The sequence below is a fragment of the Ostrinia nubilalis genome, chromosome 22 (genome assembly GCF_963855985.1).
Source record: "Ostrinia nubilalis chromosome 22, ilOstNubi1.1, whole genome shotgun sequence".
In the NCBI taxonomy this organism is placed as follows: Eukaryota; Metazoa; Arthropoda; class Insecta; order Lepidoptera; family Crambidae; genus Ostrinia; species Ostrinia nubilalis.
The window spans coordinates 9,436,674-9,459,083 of record NC_087109.1 but is presented as its reverse complement, the minus strand read 5'-3'; the positions used below and the strand labels follow the sequence as shown (position 1 = coordinate 9,459,083).

At 37.0% G+C, this 22,410-nt stretch overlaps 1 protein-coding gene across 1 annotated transcript in view; it reads left to right on the top strand.

The window, feature by feature from the left end:
- Nucleotides 1-6,002: 6,002 nt before the first annotated feature.
- Nucleotides 6,003-22,410, top strand: part of LOC135082816 (protein lev-9-like) — a 118,751-nt gene continuing 102,343 nt past the window's right edge. Inside the window, exon 1 of the mRNA XM_063977578.1 lies at nucleotides 6,003-6,109. Coding sequence (XP_063833648.1) covers nucleotides 6,058-6,109 — 52 coding nt within the window. The 5' untranslated portion in view covers nucleotides 6,003-6,057. The remainder of the gene's footprint in view (nucleotides 6,110-22,410) is intronic.

The following is a 22,410-nucleotide window of genomic DNA, read 5'->3' as shown; positions in this document are numbered from 1 at the left end:
ATGTCGGGCTACGGGGAAAATGTCGCATTTTATACTAATAGTTTTACCTAAACATAATATTATCACATTAACGACATAAAGGATATGATACACTTGTGTTTTTCATATCTTCACATAGAAAATGTCATATTATTTGTTTTAGGAATCTAACTAATAATTTATATCTTTTCGCCTGTAAATGGTAATTAGAAGCAAAGTTAGTGATTTTTTTTCTTTTTGCTCAAAATGGAATGTGGATCCTGATTCCTGAATTATTTAATGCTGTGTATTGCGTTTTTCTTATTTAATTAATTTACTTTAACTACCTACTTTTTCCTACATTCCTTTTGCATTGTAAAGTATAGGACGCTCATGCTAATGTCATGTAGGTATTTGTCATTATAGTATTCGGACCTTTATATTGATTGTTAATTTGATAAAGCACACCAAACTGTTATCTGGAAGCACTTCATTAACTAGGATTTTAATTAATTACTTTCTCTCTATCAGTTCTGCTTTAAATATAATTTGGTACAAAATAATAATGAGCATCATTATTTTTTATGCATGTAACAAAAATCTATGATAAATAAAACAAATTCAAGCTTAGTCTGTATGTTCGTTCACGCTATAAATGCTGAACCAATTTTGATGAATTTTCCCAATTCTTGAAATGACAAACCTTTTCTACAAACAAAAACACCCACTTTCTCAAGTTATTTAAAGATAGCTATTTTATGCCATCTAGCGACAGATTTATAAACTTTGCCTTTTAAGGTCTTCCTTATTTAATTAAAGGTGAAACATGTATTATTATAGCGTAAGGTTTACGTCAAGTATTAATTGTGCCTATGAGGTTTATTATTTATTAGTTTAAATCGTAAATTAGATTTATTAAATGAAATTTCTGGATAGAGACAATAATACTTAATCAATGTATCAAAGTGTGTATGTGTTTAACGCCATCTGTTGACATTTTCTTTTACAAACAACCACGAGAAAGCTTGCTGAACATTTTAGTTTCGTAGAGCCTCTCTCTATCTAGTAACAAACTTTTAAACTACATAGTTCATGCTAGCGGCTTTGCTCGCAAACTTAGCCCAGCCAGCATTCATGGTATTCATTGTAATAATCCTATAGTCTTACATTGCTTAAACCACTTATGAAATTCGACATAGAGTCGTTTGAGACTTACAGAAAAACATAGGGCAGTTTTCAACCCGCTCTATAAAGGGGGACTCGTGCGCGATTAAGTCTTTATTGACAGTCCAAAATTTACGCGGGCGAAGTCGCGGGCAAATGCTAGTACACACGGCCACAGTGTTAACTATCCAATTCCGTTTTTGCTCTTGCTCTCATCAAATGGTGATTCTTTGCGATAGAACGACACGACATGACCGGCAATGGGCAATTAAGACTGTTGCCGGTAGTACTTTAGCTACTAGTGTTGTAATAACCCGGGTACGGATAATATGAACCGGGATGACCGGATATTAGCAGTCGTCCGACTGATTGTGATTTCCAAAGATTTCCTTGCTTGAGGAGTATAGAAACTATTTTCTTTTCGACAACGGCATATCAGTTCAGCTCAACCTTATGTAATGGTAATAAATGTAATTTTGCAACAAAAATCTGTATTATAATGTGGTAGAGACAATACTTAGGTTTTATTAATTTTACAATGAGTAATTTCACAATTTTCATCCAACCTTTGAAGGCTACGTCTCGGGGGAAATTTAACTGTCATTGGTCCTTCAACGAAATTAATCAGAAGAGCATCGGAACAGCCCCCCTAGACAAAACGCACTTTTTGATCGAATCGAAAATCGAATCCGTCAAAACTCCATACAAAAAAGGGGCTTTTCGACCACTTTTCGACTGGTTTGCGATTATAATTTGCACTTTGTCTAGACCCACAGGAGTTCGAAGTTAGAGAAGTGAAAAAGTACAAGAAATAGTCAATGTCATTTCTTCTAAGGTCAAAAAGTCTACACTCACACTCACTCTACAAAAAAAATATCAACATTGGCTTAGTTATTTCAGGCATTAAAAATTGAGAAAAGGCTTCATATTTATTTATTAGAAATGATGAGCTAAAAGAATTTAGACAAAGGTATTTGCGTTATTCATAGAAAGTCGGGTCCGCAAAGTAAATTTTGCTACAAGATTTTCCACCAGTATTATTTTTATAAACCTAAGGACAGTAAGGACACTTGAGTAATGGTCAATACTGATGTCTAGACGAGATGAAGGACTCGAATAAGTTGGGTATTACGTAGACACCTAAGTTAGGTAGAGAGATAGTCTAGGGTTAGCCTAGCTAGTCCAGGCCCGTCCAACATACGGCCCCCGGGCCGCAATTTGGTCCACATAAGCCCTTCAACCTACCTACCACCCTATTTTTTGGCCCGCTCTACGGTTACAAAAATACTTATCCTGACCCTCCACAAAATTATGTTGGACACCCCTGGTCTAGTCGTTCGATTCAGCCAAATAATGTCTACTGCTGGACAAAGGCCTCCCCAAGGATTTCTGAAATTTCCCGCAACCTTCACCAGATCGTCGGTCCACCTAGTGGGAGGCCTGCCCACACCTTGCGATCCGTTGTCGCCACTCGAGAACTTTTCTACCCCAATATTTCTGCGGGCTATGTACGAGATAGCTAGGATAGTTGACGTAGTCCACTTAGTTAGAGCACCCGCCTAAATAGCACCCGCATGAATAGCACCTAACCTAGTTGACATAGAGCACCTATTGATATCGCTATTCGTGAATACATCTTTTTTACATTTTTGTCCGCGAGAGAGAGAACAAAATATCGATAAGTGCTCTATATAGACTAGGCCAGGTGCTATTCGTGCGGGTCCTATTTGACTGGTGCTCTAAGTGAACTACGTCGGATATTTACTCGATGACTAAGTTATTACCTTACTAAGTTTATGTAAATGGATGAAAATGTTTAAATTATCGCTTTTTATCTCCATTTTTCAGTAACACGTAATATAGTTAAGCCGATCAGTTAATGTCGATGGTGGCAGGGCAAGTTATTATACAGGATGTCCCAAAAAGTAGTGTCAAGCCGAAGCCCAGAAGTAGAGCATCACTAGGGCTATCCAAATCACCCCAATGTATGTTCCGCGATTTTTGATAGTTTTCGAGTTATGATTTCTGTGCTTAGGCACTTTGTGGTCACTGTGGCGCGAATAGTGAAGCCTGATTTTTTTTATTATTATTAGATGGATACTAGGCCTAGCTGATTCCGAAGTATTTATATCCATAAAACGAATGTAAACTAAAATCCTGTATGTTGTAAAAAAAATCATAACTCGAAAACCATCAAAAATCACAGTGATTTGGGTAGCTCTAGTGATGCTCTACCTCTGGGCTTCGGCTTGACACTACTTTTTGGGACACCCTGTATACGTCTCTGTACCCTGAAAAGGGCGCACATACTAATAAAGAATTTCAATTTGAATATTTTATATACCTATGTAGGTCAGTAGAACAAAAGTGTGAATGTAGGCAGGTACTTTAATATTCCCTTGAGCTTTGACTATGTAAAAGGTGATATAAAGACGCGATTTCAGTCCAACACAATGTTATGTAAAATAATATTTTATATTAAAAGATGAAAACAAAGAAAACAGAAAATATTAAAGAGTATAATTTAAGGTCGGGTTGTACCATCTTACTTTAACATTTTGTAAAAATCTGTCAAACTCCATACAAAAACCACCGGTTATCGTTAAAGTAACGGTTAAAGTTAGGTGGTGTACCTAACTCAGCCTAAGAGAAAATATACCTGTAGGATTACCATTAAAATGATTAAAATAGTTAAATTTCAATATCATTTCTTAATAAAATTTATAAGTAAAGAGGATGATATTGAAATTGTATAGATAAATGTAATTATCACTGAGTAGCTCTGAGTTTGGTAATATTTTTTCAGGATATTCAATTAAGGGCGGATTTTACCATCGTCGGATAACTTTTAACTAAAGAATAAACTTGTTATTTTGACATACTTATTTCCTATACTGAAACTGTCAATGTGCCAAACTTATTCTTCTAAACAATTTAAAACAATACCGTAAGTGCTTACAATCAATAAAATGCTAATTACCTAAATTGTTTACAGAAAAAAAAAATTAATCCGTTAACCTTTTGAGTTTTGAACTAATGTCATAATGTTAATTCATAAAGTACCTACGTAATTTTCGAAACACAGATCAAATTAAATCATTTTCATTTGCGATCCATCCAGGCGTTTCCAATTTACCTAGAGGCAAAATAAAAAAATAATACACTATACTTACCAGACGTGTTGAGGACAAATTTTCGCTCTTCCATGGGCATCCATTAAATTCAATTAAATGGAATTAATGGCATATATTCGGCAGTTACTTTGTCCATGTTTGCTAAAAACTTCGGCCCTAAACACACCTAAGCATGACTGTCATAGTGCGTGCCACTCGCGGTCATACTTGAGCTAATTTTGATTTGAGAAGGAAAACATTTTCTCACTATGGTAAATCGATTTATATCGCAAACGGTAGATACTTACACAATAGGGATGTTTCCTGGGTCAAAAAGCAAGAGTTTTAATTAGTCCGTCAGTTAACTTATCAAAAAATACTCTACACGTATTTTTTACTTTTTCAAACTAATGAAAATTTAAGGAGATAAAGCGCGCCAAAGTTCATAAGAAGAGGCCCGTGACGTCAATGCGTGCATAAAAGTGCCGCACGTTGTGACGTCGTGCGGAACTTCAACGCACCATAACTATGTAATTATTTGTTAGATTGACAAATAAAAATATGTGTCCAATATTTTTTGATATTAAAAATGATGGACTAAAAAAATTTTTTTAGGAAACTAGCCTATTGCATTGCAAATTAGAAAGTATGATATGGCATGGAATGCAATGCATTTTAAACTATTTTATAAAAATTAATTGGCTTATTTCAATTCTTTGGTCGAGTACTCAATTAATATCGCATTTTATACGCAAAAATCTCAAGGACCTTTCGATTAAGTATGTATAAACATCTACAATAAACTTACGTATAAGTATTAAGGTTTTTATTTACATTTGTTACTTGTACAAATAAATATTATTTACTCTGACCGGTAGTTATCATGACGTCTAATTACCTGGAAACATTAAATTACCTATATTTCAAATGAAGTAATATTATTTTTATATATTTACTTCAAAATTATACTTATTTGTAATTGCGACTGACTTACCTAGTCTTGTTGAAGAATTGTATGAATAAAAGACAGTGAAAGTAAATGCTTGTCATAGCGGCACTAAGTACATACATTTGAAATAACAATTAATGTGATTTATGTACAGGAAATAGGAAAGAATTAACTAATAATAGGTATACTACGATCATAAATAAACTTAATTTGTTAAACGTCAATGTTAAATAGAGTCCTTGACTTTGTTTTTTGTTTAAAAAAATTTTTGGTTATTTTGTTAATATGTGGTAAATATTTTTTTATGATAATTGACTGACTCATAGGACTCGACCCAATGACTCTCTCCTATAAACATTTGATTCAGAGTTCTAATCCATACAGTAAGTAATCTTAAACACACAATCTATTCACATTCACACAACTATTCATTGATGTCTAACAGTATTAATCAACTGACTGCATAACTACACGCAATGCAATATTTATGAAGTGCGAAATCATGTTTTGATTTCGTTTTCAATTTTAGCCATCCTGATTCAGTAACATTTAACTTGACTTGTACTTGTCTTCACCAGAAGGTGGATCAAATTTCTTTGTGAAGAGTTAAACCTCTTTACTATTATAATATTCTGTGCCTCTAATATTATGCTTTAATGTTATCTAAACGTTTCTTCTTTACAACGTTTTACATGAAAATCACAGCGCATATTCGCGCGACAAAATCGCACCCCATTTTCCATCGTGCCGCGAGTGTCCCGCCTTACTTCCCCAGCGGCGTCCCGGGTGGTAGAGGGGAGTCCAGACCGCGACGAGCGCTCGCCCGGGCCGCACGCGCCATGACATTCTAACCGCGCCACAGTGATCCGGAAAATGACGCGATACTACACCCTTATTGTGATGCTGCTGGCAGTGTCGGCTATAGGTAAGCTGTAATTGATTATGCCTTTGCCTTTTTTGTTTTTAAAAAGTAGAGTTTAATGTTTTCGACGGGTTCCATTGACAGCGATTGGGATACAGATAATAAAATAACAGAAATGGACCGTCCTTTTTAGGGGAATAACAAGTATCTTTACATCGAGGTAAATAATGATATTTTTTAAATGTTATTTTACAGTAGCAAAGGAAATAGAAAAGGATCTTTTTTAATAAATGCCCATTTGTTTTGCTGGCCATATTTAAAAGTTATTAAAAAAAATATTCTTAATTTAAATTTTAAACGATGCGTTCTTATTTCGAAATAGGTTAAGTATTTTTTTAAATCTATTTGGCTCTGAAAACATGGCATAACAAGAGCTATTATGAAAGAAAAATAAACGCGCGTCTATTGTTTTTTCTGACAGTAAGTAAATTACGCGTGTGTGGACAGATAATTTTAACCTCTGCATTTTGTTAACATCACTAACTAACAAATTCTGATATTTAAACTTCTTCACGTATATCTATCCTGGACGACAAAGACAAAATTAATTATTTAATAACATTGTACAGAACAACATCCCACGTTTAAGTATAATTTACTTTTTAATGAGTTCATTAAGCGGCTTTCGAGAAAAAGAGCCTTTAACCTTTATTTACTTGCGTTAAGTAGACGCGTGTATTTATAACTTTTACCTTCATTAATGTGAAAACACGTGTAAAACTTTATTGAATTTTAAGAAGCTGTTTAAAACGTTCCGTTGAACTAATAATTGTTAATAAATTTCACTTTTCAATGGTTTCATTAATATTATTTAAAGATTGAATTGATGACCCTTGTGGAAGACTTAGGTCCAGCGCTAGATTGCCGTAAAGAAGATAATAGCCCATATAAATACCTAAACTATAGATGATTAATTTTGACGAAGCGTTTGCATGGAAACTATCCACTAGGCTTTATTAATCTAATACCTAAACTAAGTCAGAAAACCTTTGTGTTGTAACTCATCAAAAAGCTCCAGATCTTAATTTGGGTCCTGAAAAATGTTGTTAAATAAAATACGAAATATACTGACTCAGATGAAAACCTACGACCTTTCGCCAGGTGATTGCCTGAGGCAGTCGGTTTTATTAAGAAAAATCATATCAAGGCATTTCACAATCTGTGAGATATTAAGTAATTGCCAAGGTATTCAGAACTCACAAACTTTTGTCATAATATACGAGTAGGTTTAGTTATTTGGATTTTTGCATTTACTGGTGACCCGCCCCTGTTTCGCACAGGTACAATACTTAATAACCTTCCTCTTGGATTACTCTATCTATTAAAAAAACCGCATCAAAATCCGTTGCGTAGTAAAGATCTATTTAAGCATACTTATGGACAGACGGACAGGAAAGCGACTTTGTTTTATAGTCAAAGTCAAAATTTCTTTATTTGTATAGACTATTAAATAGTTCTTACAATTACAATAATATGTATTGATAGTGATAATGATATTCATCTAGCCAACATTGACTACCTCAGGTGAGAGTCAAACCCGCGACATAACTGGTGGCTGCACATTTACCCAGAGCTTCTATAAAATCACTTAAATTTTTATTGTTTTTTTTTTTCATTTCGTGCATGCGTTGACCGACGATAAAATCTTGAAGAAGGTTTAATGCAAGAGTATTGCGAGAATATTTTATAATTCTCCAAGCAGAAAGACAGTAAGATAAAACAAAAGATAATTGATTCCCATCTTAACTGTAACCTCCCACCCTATATTGACGTCGACAACCCTTAGGGGGCGACACCTTCCCAATAATTAGATGAAACTGAAGCCAAATTCTTCTTTAATTAGCTCCTAATGACGTCAAAGTGCTTTCCTAGTAATTAATATGGCCTTAGTTGGGTTCCCTAAGGAGTCCTAGCAACTTTGGGTTTTGCATTAATTAACGATAATTATCGTTGTCATTTTCTTTAGTTCGTAAGACAAATGCTTAAAGATGTCTGAATATTCTTTTTTAACGTCGTCAATTATTGGCGTGCCTCAGGGGTCGATATTGAGCCCGGTGCTTTATTTAATTAATCAACGTACTTTCAGTTTTCCGTTCATCCATTCATATTTTGTTCGTTATTTTTTACAATAATTATTGAGATACTTTTACCTCATGCTTAAAAACAAAAGTAGATTTTTCCTGATATCTATGTATAATATATAAAAATACAAAAACAGTACCTATTTCATTTGAGGAAAATGTTCCCAGATTTTTAATTTTGAGGAAGCAGAAGGGCCTTCGATTTTGTATTTTTTTAATTAAAGCAGTCAGATATAAATAGTGTTTGTAAAAGAATGAATAAACTTGGAAAAACTACAGAAGGCAGTAAAGAGATCCCGAAGCAACGATAGAACAGGTGGATGTCATGCAGGCCAATAGCTGCTTGTAGGCTTAGGATGAGCAACGCGATAAGCTTTTATCGACTTTACGCGATAAGCCCATACGTTTGTCGTCTAAAATCATCGATAGGATTTTATCACGACGCGCATCCTAGGCCGGCTGGTTGTAGTAAAAACATTATATTATATATCAGTACCGTATGCTAAGTGCTTTAGCTAGCTAACATTATATTCATATTTCCCATCATCTATCTATCTTTTTTACGGAAATAATAACCATTAATATAAAGTTCCCTTAAGTTTCTGGTTGGCAACCACCCGAGTATATGCTCCTCATTATGGGATGAGCTGGCTCCGAGCCATATCTGAGGGATTACTTAAGTAAGCTTTAAGAGAATTGGAATTTTAAAGCTATTTTGTGTTCCCCTTATGGGACTTGTCCCACTGCCAACGAGAAAGCGACTATCAAAACATTTGAATATTTATCTAAGTCTATCAAGAAGTTAAACTCTACAACGACTTCCTACACATTTTACGAATAAAAATACTATTTGGAAATTCTACGAATAATATGCGCACATACGCATGATTGAAAATATTAGACACGCAAAATTAACAAAATATTGTTTCTATTTGGATCCAAATTTAATGAAAAGTATTCCTTCTTTATATACCTTGCTTTGCCATGGCTCTCATACACAATTAAATTATCTATACAGGGTGTTACGTAAATGGGTATATGAGCCGACACTAGCCCATGTTAACATGGTCATATAAATGGTATGGTGAAGTCAGAAATTTGATATCATCATTTATTTTTTTTTAATTTTCATACAAAATAAATTTTATAAAATCCGATTTGTATGAAAATTAAAATAATTAAAATGAAGATATCAATTTTCTGACTTCACCATACCATTTATATGACCATGTTAACATGTGCTAGTGTCGGCTCATATACCCATTTACCTAACACCCTGTATAAACACCAAGGAAGCGCAACTAAAGTAAAAGTGGAGTTAACGACGTGAAGAGTAAATAATAAGTCTATCACTCCAATGAATGAGTACATAATGACATAATATATCAACATAGAGACACGCACTAGGCACTGTCACTTTGTTATGTACATCGACGGCACGTCAAGGTAACCACTGTGGGTTCTTGTGCAGTTGTAATACGGGCGAGTTTGCAACAAAAATGGGTAGCCTGATGTGCTGTCGTGTTTACATAGCTATTTCACAGCACTTTATTCTGCTAGTCAAGAATTTTTATTATACATAAAAAATGTCATTTTTACATTATAATGCTCACATTCTCAAAGATTCACTAGAAAAAGTCCACAGATTATGATATAATACGAAAAAAAAATTAGGAACAAATAGAATATAATCAATAAATATATGTTTAACTCAAAGATGACTGACTGACTGACTGACATGGTGATCTATCAACGCACTGCCCAAACCACTGGACGGCTCGGGCTGAAATTTGGCATGCAGGTAGATGTAATGACGTATTTACGTAGGATTTTACGAAACTCCACCCCTAAGGGGGTAAAACGGGATCCACACGTACGAAGTCGCGGGCGGCCGCTAGTTTTAGCAATAAGGGTGTTTTTAATATCGTGCAAATCTCATCACGGACGCGGAATTTCCCCGCGTGAATTTTCCACGCTTTCAATAAATACTTGTATGAAAATGACACAATATGCGGGGCAATCCCGTCTTCAATGAAAAACACTCTAATGCCCGTTTTCACCACCAATCCCTGATTTTTAAGTGAGCCCTATGAAAAGAAAATTCCGTTTATGTGTTACCATAGGGGTCACTTAAAAATTAGGGACTGATTAAAATAGTAAGACACGGGTCTTAATGCGATGTTTATTAATGAGTTACATTATGTACTCACGGCTTGACGTTTCGGCGGCTATGCTGCAGGCGCTGCAGCCGTGGTCACAAGCAGACTAGTGATTTTAGTTTAAATGGAACACGAATGTTTAAAATCATATATTAGGGGTGAAAACGGGCATATCTTCAATGAAAATTGCATTAACTCCCTATATTATTACTTACCACGAGTACTCGTACTTACCTACAATAATCAAGCTATTTCAAGAAATTAGTCAGTCTTTGTCACTCAGAACTTCTCCGGGTAATTTCATAAAATCTCCGCTGGGTTAATTTACATGAAAAACTCATTCGTTTCGCGTTCCGACTGTATTAAGAGCTTAAGAGGCCGGTACAGTCGGCTCTGTGATTTTAATTTTAAGGTCAAATTTGAAATTTCCGTTGTAATAAAGAGAATCTCGTTACAGGAAACGTTTCGGGCGTAGTAATCCGTTGTCGTGCCATTGTTTTCTTTTTTCATTAAAATGTCTGAAAGAGAAATATCAGACGTAATAAATTAAGTTTATTTGATATTATCTTTCTTTTTTTTTTGTGTCGGAGTCTCATTTAAATATTATACACAGTTACGCAGATTTTTTTACTCTTGTAATGATTTTCAAAGGTATAACGGGACTATTTCCACCTCTCGTTCACACCGCTGCAACTCCTGTGTAGCTAAGATCTACACAGGAGCTTGACTGCTAGGAAAAAATATCATGTATCATAAGATTTTTAAAGCTAAAAGGCTCTCTGTCTTAGGTTTAGTTTCCTGATGGGTCATATAGGGGACACATAGATAGATGTGTCCTAAAAACAATGTAAATTAGCTTTGTAACTATTGAAAAATTTGATTATATCTTCCCGTATCCTTTAAAATATTCACGGTTTTGCCAATTTTATACCTCCTTGTTGTCTTTCACAAATTGCCCACTTGCAATTGGTTTTATATTGCTTACTCCTACTTTTCAACAACGATTTTTCCTTCGACGTCCGAAATAGCTTTCGCAAATTTAATCAGTTGGCAAAAAAATTAAACGCCCCATTATAACTTTGCGGTATTGTTTTCAATGGAAATTGAGTTTTTGTGTAACTTCGTAAAACATTTTTGTCAAGTTTGAGTATTCTTCTACGTTCGTAAGGATCATTGTTGCATAGCATTTTGGTTTCATTTAAGGAGTTTTCCCGATGTTTCTTGCTTTAGCTATCTATTATTTATGTTTATACAGCATTTTCTACGTTCCAGTCTTTAAGAAAACGTTCCTACGCACACACATAATATACACATTGTTAGTAAAATATTATGTCGCATGCATAGAGATGTAGAGAGATGCCAACTAATGCACTGAGTTCGAAACTCAGTGTCGCATTAGAAATTCACACACTCAAAGTAATCAAAACATGTGCTCATTATACACTGCGGTATCAGTACTCAATGTTCGAATAATCTTTAGTACTACGCAAGCAATGTAAACTGTTTTCATTATGACGTCGCTGCTGTCATCATTGCTTACACGAGCAATGTGTTCTGTTTTTGGGCATATTGCTTTGACACCGGCCCCGCCCCCTTGTCACATCTCCCTTTAGTTTCTGGGATCTGTGGTCGCATGTCACCGGTATCTATTGGTTTCATCGTCATCATCACTATCATGACATCAGGTCATTTGGTCTATAAATAGAAGTTTTAAGGTAGACTTCGGACACAGATTGGCCGTAGTAAGGACAATCTGGTCAGGTGGGGATTCTTGGATGGCTCAAACATAGATTGCAGGTGCGGTTTTCTTCCCCAATCGATGAAACACATGGTGTCGTGCCCTGAGTGCCTGAGCAACTGCACGCAGGAGGTTTTAATGAATGCTGCTGACAACGCCACTCTTGTAGCGGAGTTTTGGTTTGACACTGTGTAGGTTTGTAGTCGACACGATAAGAAGAAGAAGATTTGGTCTCTAGAGGCTAACTTTCTAGAGGCAAATGGAAGATTTGGTCTACACTCCACACTCTGGCCAGACGAGCTGGGAAAGCCTCTTAATGTTCGCATATTTGTCCCATAGTCCCCTTCTACGACATCCAGGGAAGAGTAGAAGTAATTCTTTTCTACCTTGTTAATAGCGATATAATTTAAAATTTAATTCATATAATTATTATGAAAAACAGCAGAAGCTGTAGGTATACCGAGAGGCGATAATCAAATATTCACGAAAGTATATTTCACTTTTTTTACTTTATAAACAATATGTTTCCGCGATGCAATCTATACTATACTAATATTATAAAGCTGAAGAGTTCGTTTGTTTGGTTGAACGCGCTAATCTCAGGAATAACTGGTCCGATTTGAAAAATTAAATTATTGTTAGATAGCCCATTTATCGAGGAAGGCTTTAAGCTATATAACATCACCTTCCAGCCAATAGGGGCGGAGCAGTACAGAAAAATGTTACAAAAACGGGAAATATTATAACTATTTTCACGCGTACGAAGTCGCGGGAACAGCTAGTCACAAAAACACAACGCAATTAAATTCCATACAAAGAAATGCATCTAGATTTCCGTATATTGTATATGTCATTATTATGCTATCCATCTAATGCATATGCATGCATCAGTGCACAATGCGTCATAAGTCTCGTGCACATGAGAACGGTTTGCGTAATGGAGCAAAAATTGCATAGTTATGCGTACGCACTGTTATATAAGTTATCGATGTTTAGTGCTCTAGAGTCTAGACTCTAGACCAGGGGTGACCAACTTGATTAGACATAAGATTTACTGTTTACTAACGAAACCCTGGGCGATCTATCACTTACATACTTCTTGAAATCTTAAATGAAACAGCATAGTTTAGTACACAATCATATAGTATTTTTTGTCTTGCCACGATCGACTGGACTAATAGTCGCGATCGAGCGGTTGGCCACCCCTGCTCTAGACAGTCTAAAGATGCGGTTGAATGTGCAATTTTTCATATTCTTTTGTTTATTTATTAATCAATTTAGTCCAATATGTATAATAATATGATTTTGTACCAATATTGGCAGAACTTAGGGTGAACCTTTTGCTATTTTTATAGAGGTTGTCGGTTTAAGTATGGATCAAACAAAAAGGATTGATTGCACTACTCAAATTCAACAATATTTTCCAAGAGAAGGAAGGCAAAATCTTAAAATAAAATCAACTTTTCCATAGAAGTAATCAAAATAGAGTGCGTAAAGATGAGATAGGTATTTAAACAAAATTACACTGCTAGCTCTACCGGCGAATTTCGAACCGCCTTTGTTCATCAGAAATAAAGAAGGAGTCTAATGTTGAAAGAAATTTTTCGAATCGGTCCAGTAGTTCCGGCTATTCAATTTCTTTCTTTAATTCAATCAAATCTTTCTACAGGGTGTTAGGTAAATGGGTATATGAGCCGACACTAGCCCATGTTAACATGGCTATATAAATGGTATGGTGAAGTCAGAAAATTGATATCTTCATTTTAATTATTTTAATTTTCATACAAATCGGATTTCATAAAATTTATTTTGTATGAAAATTAAAAAAAAATAAAATGATGATGTCAAATTTCTGACTTCACCATACCATTTGTATCCCTATGTTAACATGGGCTAGTGTCGGCTCATATACCCATTTACCTAACACCCTGTATAATTTTAGATTGAGCAATTTCAATTGCACATATAAACGCATCTTTAGGTAAATAGAGAGAAAGAGTGAAAGTTATTAATCTAATGGCTTTCTTATAATTTTATCGACATACAGGATGTTTATTACATAGCGATTCTTCTGGTAGATAATATACCTACTTGTCGTTACCAACTTTCATGTGCGATTTACAAGATTAATTACGATAATATCCAGTGTAATGCGCCAATAAATTATCCTTTTTATTTCATTTAAAAACGAATGGTTGAGTTGTGGATGTGAGTGAATTTTTTCGTCTTTTCTTTATGAAAAATGTGGTTGGACCTTTCAAAATTTAGATCAGAGGTTTAAGAAAACAAACCAATTGAAAAAAAATACTTAATTAGGTTCCTAATCGTTTACAGTAGGCGCGCGAGTTCATGTCCATCGGGGCCTTACTTACTTACTTATTTACTTATACTTACTTATAAGTTGCAAAAAATATGGAATAAGTAGATAAGGTTGACCTACTTAATTGGTAATAATTATCGATATCGACATTAGCATAATTAGTTAGGTAACAGCACTACCGCATTCCTCAGGATGGACATGAACTCTCGCGCCTACTGTATTTTATTTTATTTTATTTTATTTTATTTAGGAAACAAACAATTGTACAATTTAGATATGCAGTAAAGTTATACATCGACATTTAGTTATTGTACAACCCGCACCGCTATCCCCATCTTACAAACATGCTTTGCCTCTTTGCACCACTAGCTGATCTATGGAAATGAACAGAACAATCAGTGGAGCCCACGGCCACGGATACCTCTATTCATTCCCACAAATCATTTAAATTGGAATTTTCCAAGTGAACAGAGTTATTTATATAAACAGTCAGACAGTTAACACAGCATAATAATATTTTATAACAATATTCTGATTTAAACAATGAATTTAATTTAATTAAATGAGATCTATCAGTTTTACTATTGAAAATCCACTAAGTTTACTGTTCAAAATCTGAGTACTAAATTTAACAAAATTATAAAATTATAAATTTTACAATCCTTAGGTTTAATTCAGGTAGCTAAGTATATTAAATTAAGACATAAATTCCTCCAATTTAAGACGTACTTCCTTTTTAAAAGCCATTGGCGCAAGTTTAAACAAATCTATATCTGTAAAATATGTATTGTATGACTCCATAAGACGATGAAGTGGGGCACGCTTTCCGGCATTAGTTCGACATGATCTGGGCATAAATAAACGATGTACATGAGTGTCACGGATACGTTGAGACCGGCTAGGGACGCGATAATGCAATTGATTAGTTAGTTCATTACAGTCAAGTTTATTTTGACAAATATTAAACAATACACCTTGGTCTAAAGAATGTCTCCTAGCCTCGAGCGACGCGAGTGAGAACTTCTGCAACAGTACTTCATAAGAGGACTTCGCATGAAAACATTTGTAATTAGTAGTTTTAAGGAATTTGCGTTGCACATGTTCTAACTGATCTACATATTTAGCGTAGAGAGGGTTCCAGATGACACTTGCATATTCCAACTGAGACCTGACCAGTGATTTATATAAAAGAAGATAGGTTGATGCCTTTTTAAAGTTACTGCTAGCTCTTACAACAAAGCCAAACATCTGGAATGCCTTACTCACAACAGTAGAAATATGAACATCAAAATGTAGCTTAGAATCGATAAGCAGGCCTAGATCCTTTATAATAGAAACATTTTCTAGGCCAGTGTAACACAATTGATAGTTAAAGTTGATGGTTGACCTTTTTTTTGTAAAGGTTATGGTTTTGCATTTAGCGAGACTTAGGTGCAGCTTATTACTATCACAGTACGCAGACAGACGGTCCAAGTCCTCTTGAAGCTTTTCGCAGTCACGTATGGATTCAATTCTCCTATAAACCTTGAGGTCGTCAGCGTAGAGTACAAATTGAGAATTTCTGAAGCACATATCTATGTCATTTACAAACAAAACAAACAAAAATGGTCCTAGGATTGAGCCTTGAGCCACTCCAGACGTGACATTCAGCTGATTAGAGGAGTAACCATTTATTACCACTTTCTGAGTTCTATTCTCAATATATGACAGGAACCAGCGAAGCAGATTTCCACGTATTCCATTGTAAGCAATCTTTTGTAGTAAGATAGTATTTGTAGATTTTATAAGCTGTGCAAAAAAGGTTTTTTTTTAAATCCACAACGAAATCAACTCTTAGCTTACATCTCACTTGATGGAAAGTGATGATCAAACCAAAGGTGGAAGTAATTGTAACCTCTTCTATTTAAACGCGGTAAAACATAGGTTTGTTACAACAACTATGTCAGACTTAGCAAGTCGATATTCTGTCATCACTTCTTAACATGTCATGTATTTTCAGTCCATCAGGTCGATTCAAGCAGAGTAAATACAAATGAGTAGGTCATCTTCATAGAAACGCTCGGGCGCGGTTTGTATGTGAGCGCGCCAATACGTATGTATGAGGCGCGCACGCACACACTGAAAAAAAATTAGCGGTGAGTTGCACCGAATTTTGTCAGTGTGTGCGTGCGCGCCGCATACGTATTGGCGCGCGCTCACATACAAACCGCGCTCGGTGCGTTTCTATGAAGATGACCTACTCATTTGTATTTACTCTGATTCAAGCCTGCCATGTAACACAAACTATTCGTGACAGCAAAATTGCTAGTGCAGTTGGCGTGCACTTCGTTCCACTGACTGTACTCAGCATTTTCTAGATGGGAGTTAAAATTTTATAGTCCATGTCAAGGTATTCTCATTTTGGAGCATCAACATTTTTAGGATGGAAGATATTATTTTGTTGCTCGCTACAAAAGTATGAAGCTATTTTCTTTGGAACTGGATATTTCACTTATTTTGTTACACAGAGGAGAATATAGTTAAGCTATACAAAGTTATTGAGGCAAAGGCCTATGACGTCACCAGTTTGAAAATTGATTCAATGAACTATGAATTTCACATTCAGATTTCAGGGATAGGATGAAATATTTTAAGAAAAAGATGTGTCTTGAAACTATTAGATTTAATTCGTTCGTTTCAGCCGAATGACGTCCACCGCTGGACAAAGGTCTACCCCAAGGACCGGTCCTGCGCTGTCCGTATCCAGGCCACCACATACATAGTTAAAAATATTAAATTGCATAATTATTTTTAATGGGGTCAACTATCCAACCAAAGGCTGTTAGCAGAGTTGTTTTGAATGAACTAGGCGTTTACTGCATCATCGGAACCGTTGCACTGCAGTCACGGATCGCGTGCCCGCCATGTTCATTGTTCGTTCCTGCAGCGTTTCCGAGTTTTTGCGCGGAGAAAGGTATTGCTAAGGCGATAGTACACTTGAACCACGGTCTTGTACATTGTAGTTGAAATAATAGGGATTGATTACAATAATTTATTTATTTAAACTTTTGTACGTAGTAAGTAATGTACAGTGTTGGACTTGATGCAGGGTGGCATTGTCTGCCAGTCAATCACAGGACAAGCATATTATTATAGTGTACATCGGAAAATATAGACTGCTCGATAACCTTACGCTTGCTGAGCCACTAATCACTTACTACGAAGATCAGGTAAACATGGCGAAAATTTTAATTTTATAAGAATAAGAAAGAAAGAAAGAAATAGACTTTATTGAACACAGTAAGCACAAATTATATACAATAACAACACAAAACGAATATAGAAAATAGTGGGCCACTGTGTCAATATTTATCCTGACATGCTCGTAAGGGCATGTCAAGAAACTGGTCTTCCGTGAGATAGAGATAGGTAAATTAATTCTCACGTGCCAAATGCTCTCGCTGATATTTTAAAAACTCTTGTATTATTACGATTTTCAGTGAGTACCTACTTTAATACACATATGGATGTTTAATTATTTACAAATAGTTTTTTTTTAAAACACATTATAATTTAACTCACTTATGAAATCTTTACTAATTTCGTCGGCCCACTTGAAAAAATATGTCATACTTTCAACTATAAATAAATATCTTTTGACAATTTCACACAGCGCTATCTAGCCCCAAAGTAAGCAATTAATATGCTTGTGTTATGGGTGCTAGTTTAACGGATATACTACATATATATATACTTTTTAAATACATACATATTATACATAGTAAACAACCAGACCCGTCACAGAAATTAAAATTCATCATTTCAATTTCTGCCCGGCCGGGAATCGAACCCGGGACCTCTCGGCATAGTAGTCCGTTTTAGAACCACTACACCAAACGGCCGACTATGTAGATTTATTGTGGAAAATAACTATTATTTAAGTGTTTACTAAACTGTCGTCATAGTAAATTGCTATGTCAAAACCCAATATTTCCCATTAACATACTATTACAGGCCCATGTTTAGGCGTAATTAATGAATCTGTCGGAGTCAACAAATTGATCGAGGCAGGTTTGATGGATGGAGGGCAATGTACGAGCTTCACCACTTAGTTTGTTGATTTTAATAAAAATTAAATAAAGTAAATCATCAATCGTTAAGGTTCCTATAATGTGAAAAAAGTTCCTAATTAATAAAAATTACTCGCCCACAGCGACGTTTTTTATTTTTTTATCCACAACGAGGAAGCTCTTGGCCTGTATCTCACCTGATGGTAAGTGATGATCAGGCCGAAGGTGGAAACGAGCTTCACCCGGAATCCTCAACCACGGAGGAACTGCCTATCTTACCTCTAATTGCCGGAACACAACAATGCTGTTAACAATGTTTTTATGGCGACAGACTTACGCAAGATGGTGGTAGCTAGCCAGGCGGACTTTGAACAAGCCCTACCACCAACCAAACCGAACAGAAAAATCTGCCCCACTGGAAATCGAATCCGGGATCTCTGCGTCTGACTGAAGCAGATGGTCTTACCACTAGACCACAGAGGCGGTGAGAGGACCGGTTGGAGGGCCTGCATCCAGCGCCTTTCTGCTACCTTTATGAGGTCGTCCATCCTTTGTTCAGTATCACATCTCTCACCCCGCTTAAGTATGTAGGGAGCTCACGATTTCGTATTGTGGTTGATTGAAAGTAAAATTGTGTTTAGGCCGACCGAACCCGCGGGCATCAGCTAGTATAAATACCCTGACAAAGTGCTGAAGGCTCGTCCATCCATCATCCTGTCATCAATTTGTCGTCTTCGGCGCGTCCATTTATTATACTTTTAAATGTGGATACGTCATAGAGTGTCGTGTATGCTGACGTTATCAGAGTAACCAACGAAATCAATTTTTGGGGCCTTTTCTACTTGTTTAATATTTCCTGACACTTAGGCTGAGTTGCACCACCTTACATTAACTTTGACAAATGTCAAAAATCCGTACAAAAACACCGGTTATCGTTAAAAATACGGTCAAATTTTGATGATGCAACTCAGCCTTAGTTTATAAGAGAGATGCCACACGGATGTTGACGTTAGTGCTCTGTCCCATAGATACATCCCGTTTTTTGCAGGAACTGTTTTCAGCATCCCGAATTTTTGACTGTCGTGTGAACACATAAGTGTGCTTGATCGAGTTCCAGATTCGAACGGATTTGTTTTTTGCGGGACATTGCAAACGGGATGTTCGTGTGAATGTTAATATTAAAACATATAGCAAAACGGGATCCTGCAAAAAATAGTTCTCGCAATAAACGGGATGTCTCAGTGGGGAAGAGCCCTAATACCCAAATAACTTTTGACTTCATCTAGTTGATACGGCATTATTTTCCTTCCATTTTTGCCACAGTAATTCCACTGCTAACAAGAAAGATGTTATCAAAAGATATCAAGTGACAAAATAACAGCGAAATAACCTAGTATTTCACAGTCTCGCAGGACTATCCATTGTGCAGAACATAATAGGGTTTCCACACCGACCTTGCGAGATTTGTGGCGGTACCTTTGTAAGATAAACGATAGCGTTAGGGCCGGTTTCCACCGAAGCGGAGCGGAGCGGAGACGTGCGGCAAAGCAGGATATTTCCAACAAAGCGGAGCGGAGACGAGAGGAGATGTGCGGCGAAGCAGGCTATTTCCACCAAAGCGGAGCGGAGAAGAGCGGAGACAAAAGGAGATATGCGGTGAAGCTGGAAAACTATTTCCACCTAAGCGGAGCGGATAAGAGCGGAGACGAGAGGAGATGTGCAAAGCAGTTTATTTCCAACGAAGCGGAGCGGAGACGAGAGACGTGAGGCGAAGCTGGTAGCCTATTTCCACCAAAGCGGAGCGGAGCGGAGACGTGCGGCAAAGCAAGATATTTCCAACAAAGCGGAGCGGAGACGAGAGGAGATGTGTGGCAAAGCAGGTTATTTCCACCAAAGCGGAGCGGAGAAGAGCGGAGACTAGAAATGTATGGCGAAGCTGGCAGGCTATTTCCACCAAAGCGGAGCGGAGACGAGAGATGATGTGCGGCAAAGCTGGCAAGCTATTTCCACTAAAGAGGAGCGGAGAAGAGCGGAGACGAGAGGATATGTGTGCTGTGCTTAGCTGTCAGTTTATTGCTGTTTATGAAAGGAAAACACACTCCGTTCCGCACAGCTCCGCTCCGCTTCGCGCTGCCGCCGCTGTCAAATTCTATAGAAAAAAAAGTCCGCGCGACACTTCTCTCTTCTCCGCGCGATCCATTTCCACTTATCTGAGCGGAGAGATGTGGAAATAATGCAATCTAGTTATTCACACTTCTCTGCTCCGCTCTGCCTTAGTGGAAACCGAGCCTAAACGATACCGTTATAATGTACCCAAAATTTTAGGTTCATGTGAACATGGGTGCCCCATATTTTGCAGGGTTATCAAATAACTTGGTAAGATAACAAAGGAGGTTCTGCAGAGTTCGCTTATTTGCAAAGGTAAGGTCAGAGTTCGCTCTATTGGTGAGCTGAATTAGAGTAAGTTATGTTGGTGTAGAATAGAACGTATTTACGTTACAAGGTGAAGTTGAAACGTTGGCATCCTTTTAAAATAAGACTCACACACAACTCTCCTCGGTCTCCCCTACTCATACTTAAGCCCGTATTCACGAACGATGCTTGCATAAGTGAAGCAGCAAATCGAACGCACAGCGTTGAATAGAGCTCTGTGATTGGTCCGTATGTCACCCTGTGCGTCCACGTGAACTGTGAGACCTCATAGTAATGTTTGTGAATACGGGCGATAGTACATTCCCCAAATATGAGATAAATTCAATGAGTTAAAATGGCAATAAACTAAAACCTTGTACAGACGACAGAACATCAAGCTTTACAGAAATATTCTTAGGCTGGGTTGCACCATCTTACTTTAACTTTGACAAACGTCAAAAATCTGTCAAACTCCATACAAAAACTACCGGTTATCATTCAATTTACGGTCAAAGTTAGGTGGTGCAACTCAGCCTTAGTAGATACTGGTTAAAATATCAAATGAAACTCGCCGCTCCACCACATCCAAAATATCTTTCAACATCGCCCCAAAGTATTATATCATCAAAAGGTTTTTTCTGCGTATAAATAACCGGTTTATCTGAAAATAGAAACGGGTGTAGACTGGCTCAAACTAGATCGGACCGGATAAAGCCAGGTGTAGGTGGGATAGGGCGAACATTACCTTTCAGAAGAGGGTATCAATTTTGTACTAGCCTCTTGGGGCTACCTTAGAAGTTAAACCTTAGATTTGAAATTAGTTTGCTTTCCTTAGGCCCGATTCGACCAAACTTTTATCCGAGAATAACTCCTGGTATACTGACACGACCACGAGCTGGAAGACGTAGCGTGGGCAGGCCTCCCACTAGGTGGACCGACGATCTGGTGAAGGTCGCGGGAGGTACCTGGATGCAAGCGGCGCAGGACCGGTCTTTGTGGAAATCCTTGGGGGAGGCCTTTGTCCAGCAGTGGACGTCTTTCGGCTGAAACGACGACGACGACGATACTGACACATTGACAGTTTCAGTATGGGAAATATGTCAAAACTGACGATTTCTTCGGAGATTAATATTTACTCTTGTTTGGTCGAATCCACCCTGTTACTTTTTTTTAATAAAAAGATTATTAGTAATTTGTTATTACACAAATTACTAATACTCCCATTAGCCCCTCGTACTAAGCTAAATATGCTTTCACGAGTGAGCTCACCACAATAGTCGAGCGGCGGCGGGGACCGAACCCGCGTTCCCCGAATCACGAGTCGGCCAGTCCGACTCCTTCACCGTTCGGCTATCGTGGCTTCAAAACTTATATTTATATGAACCGGTAGTGTGGGCAGGCCTCCCACTAGGTGGACAGAGGATCTGGTAAAGGTCGCGGGAAGTTCCTGGATGCGAGCAACGCAGGATCGGTCGTTGTAGAAATCCTTAGGGGGAGGCCTTTGTCCAGCAGTGAGCCCCATTTAGGTAGCAGAAAAGCGCTGGA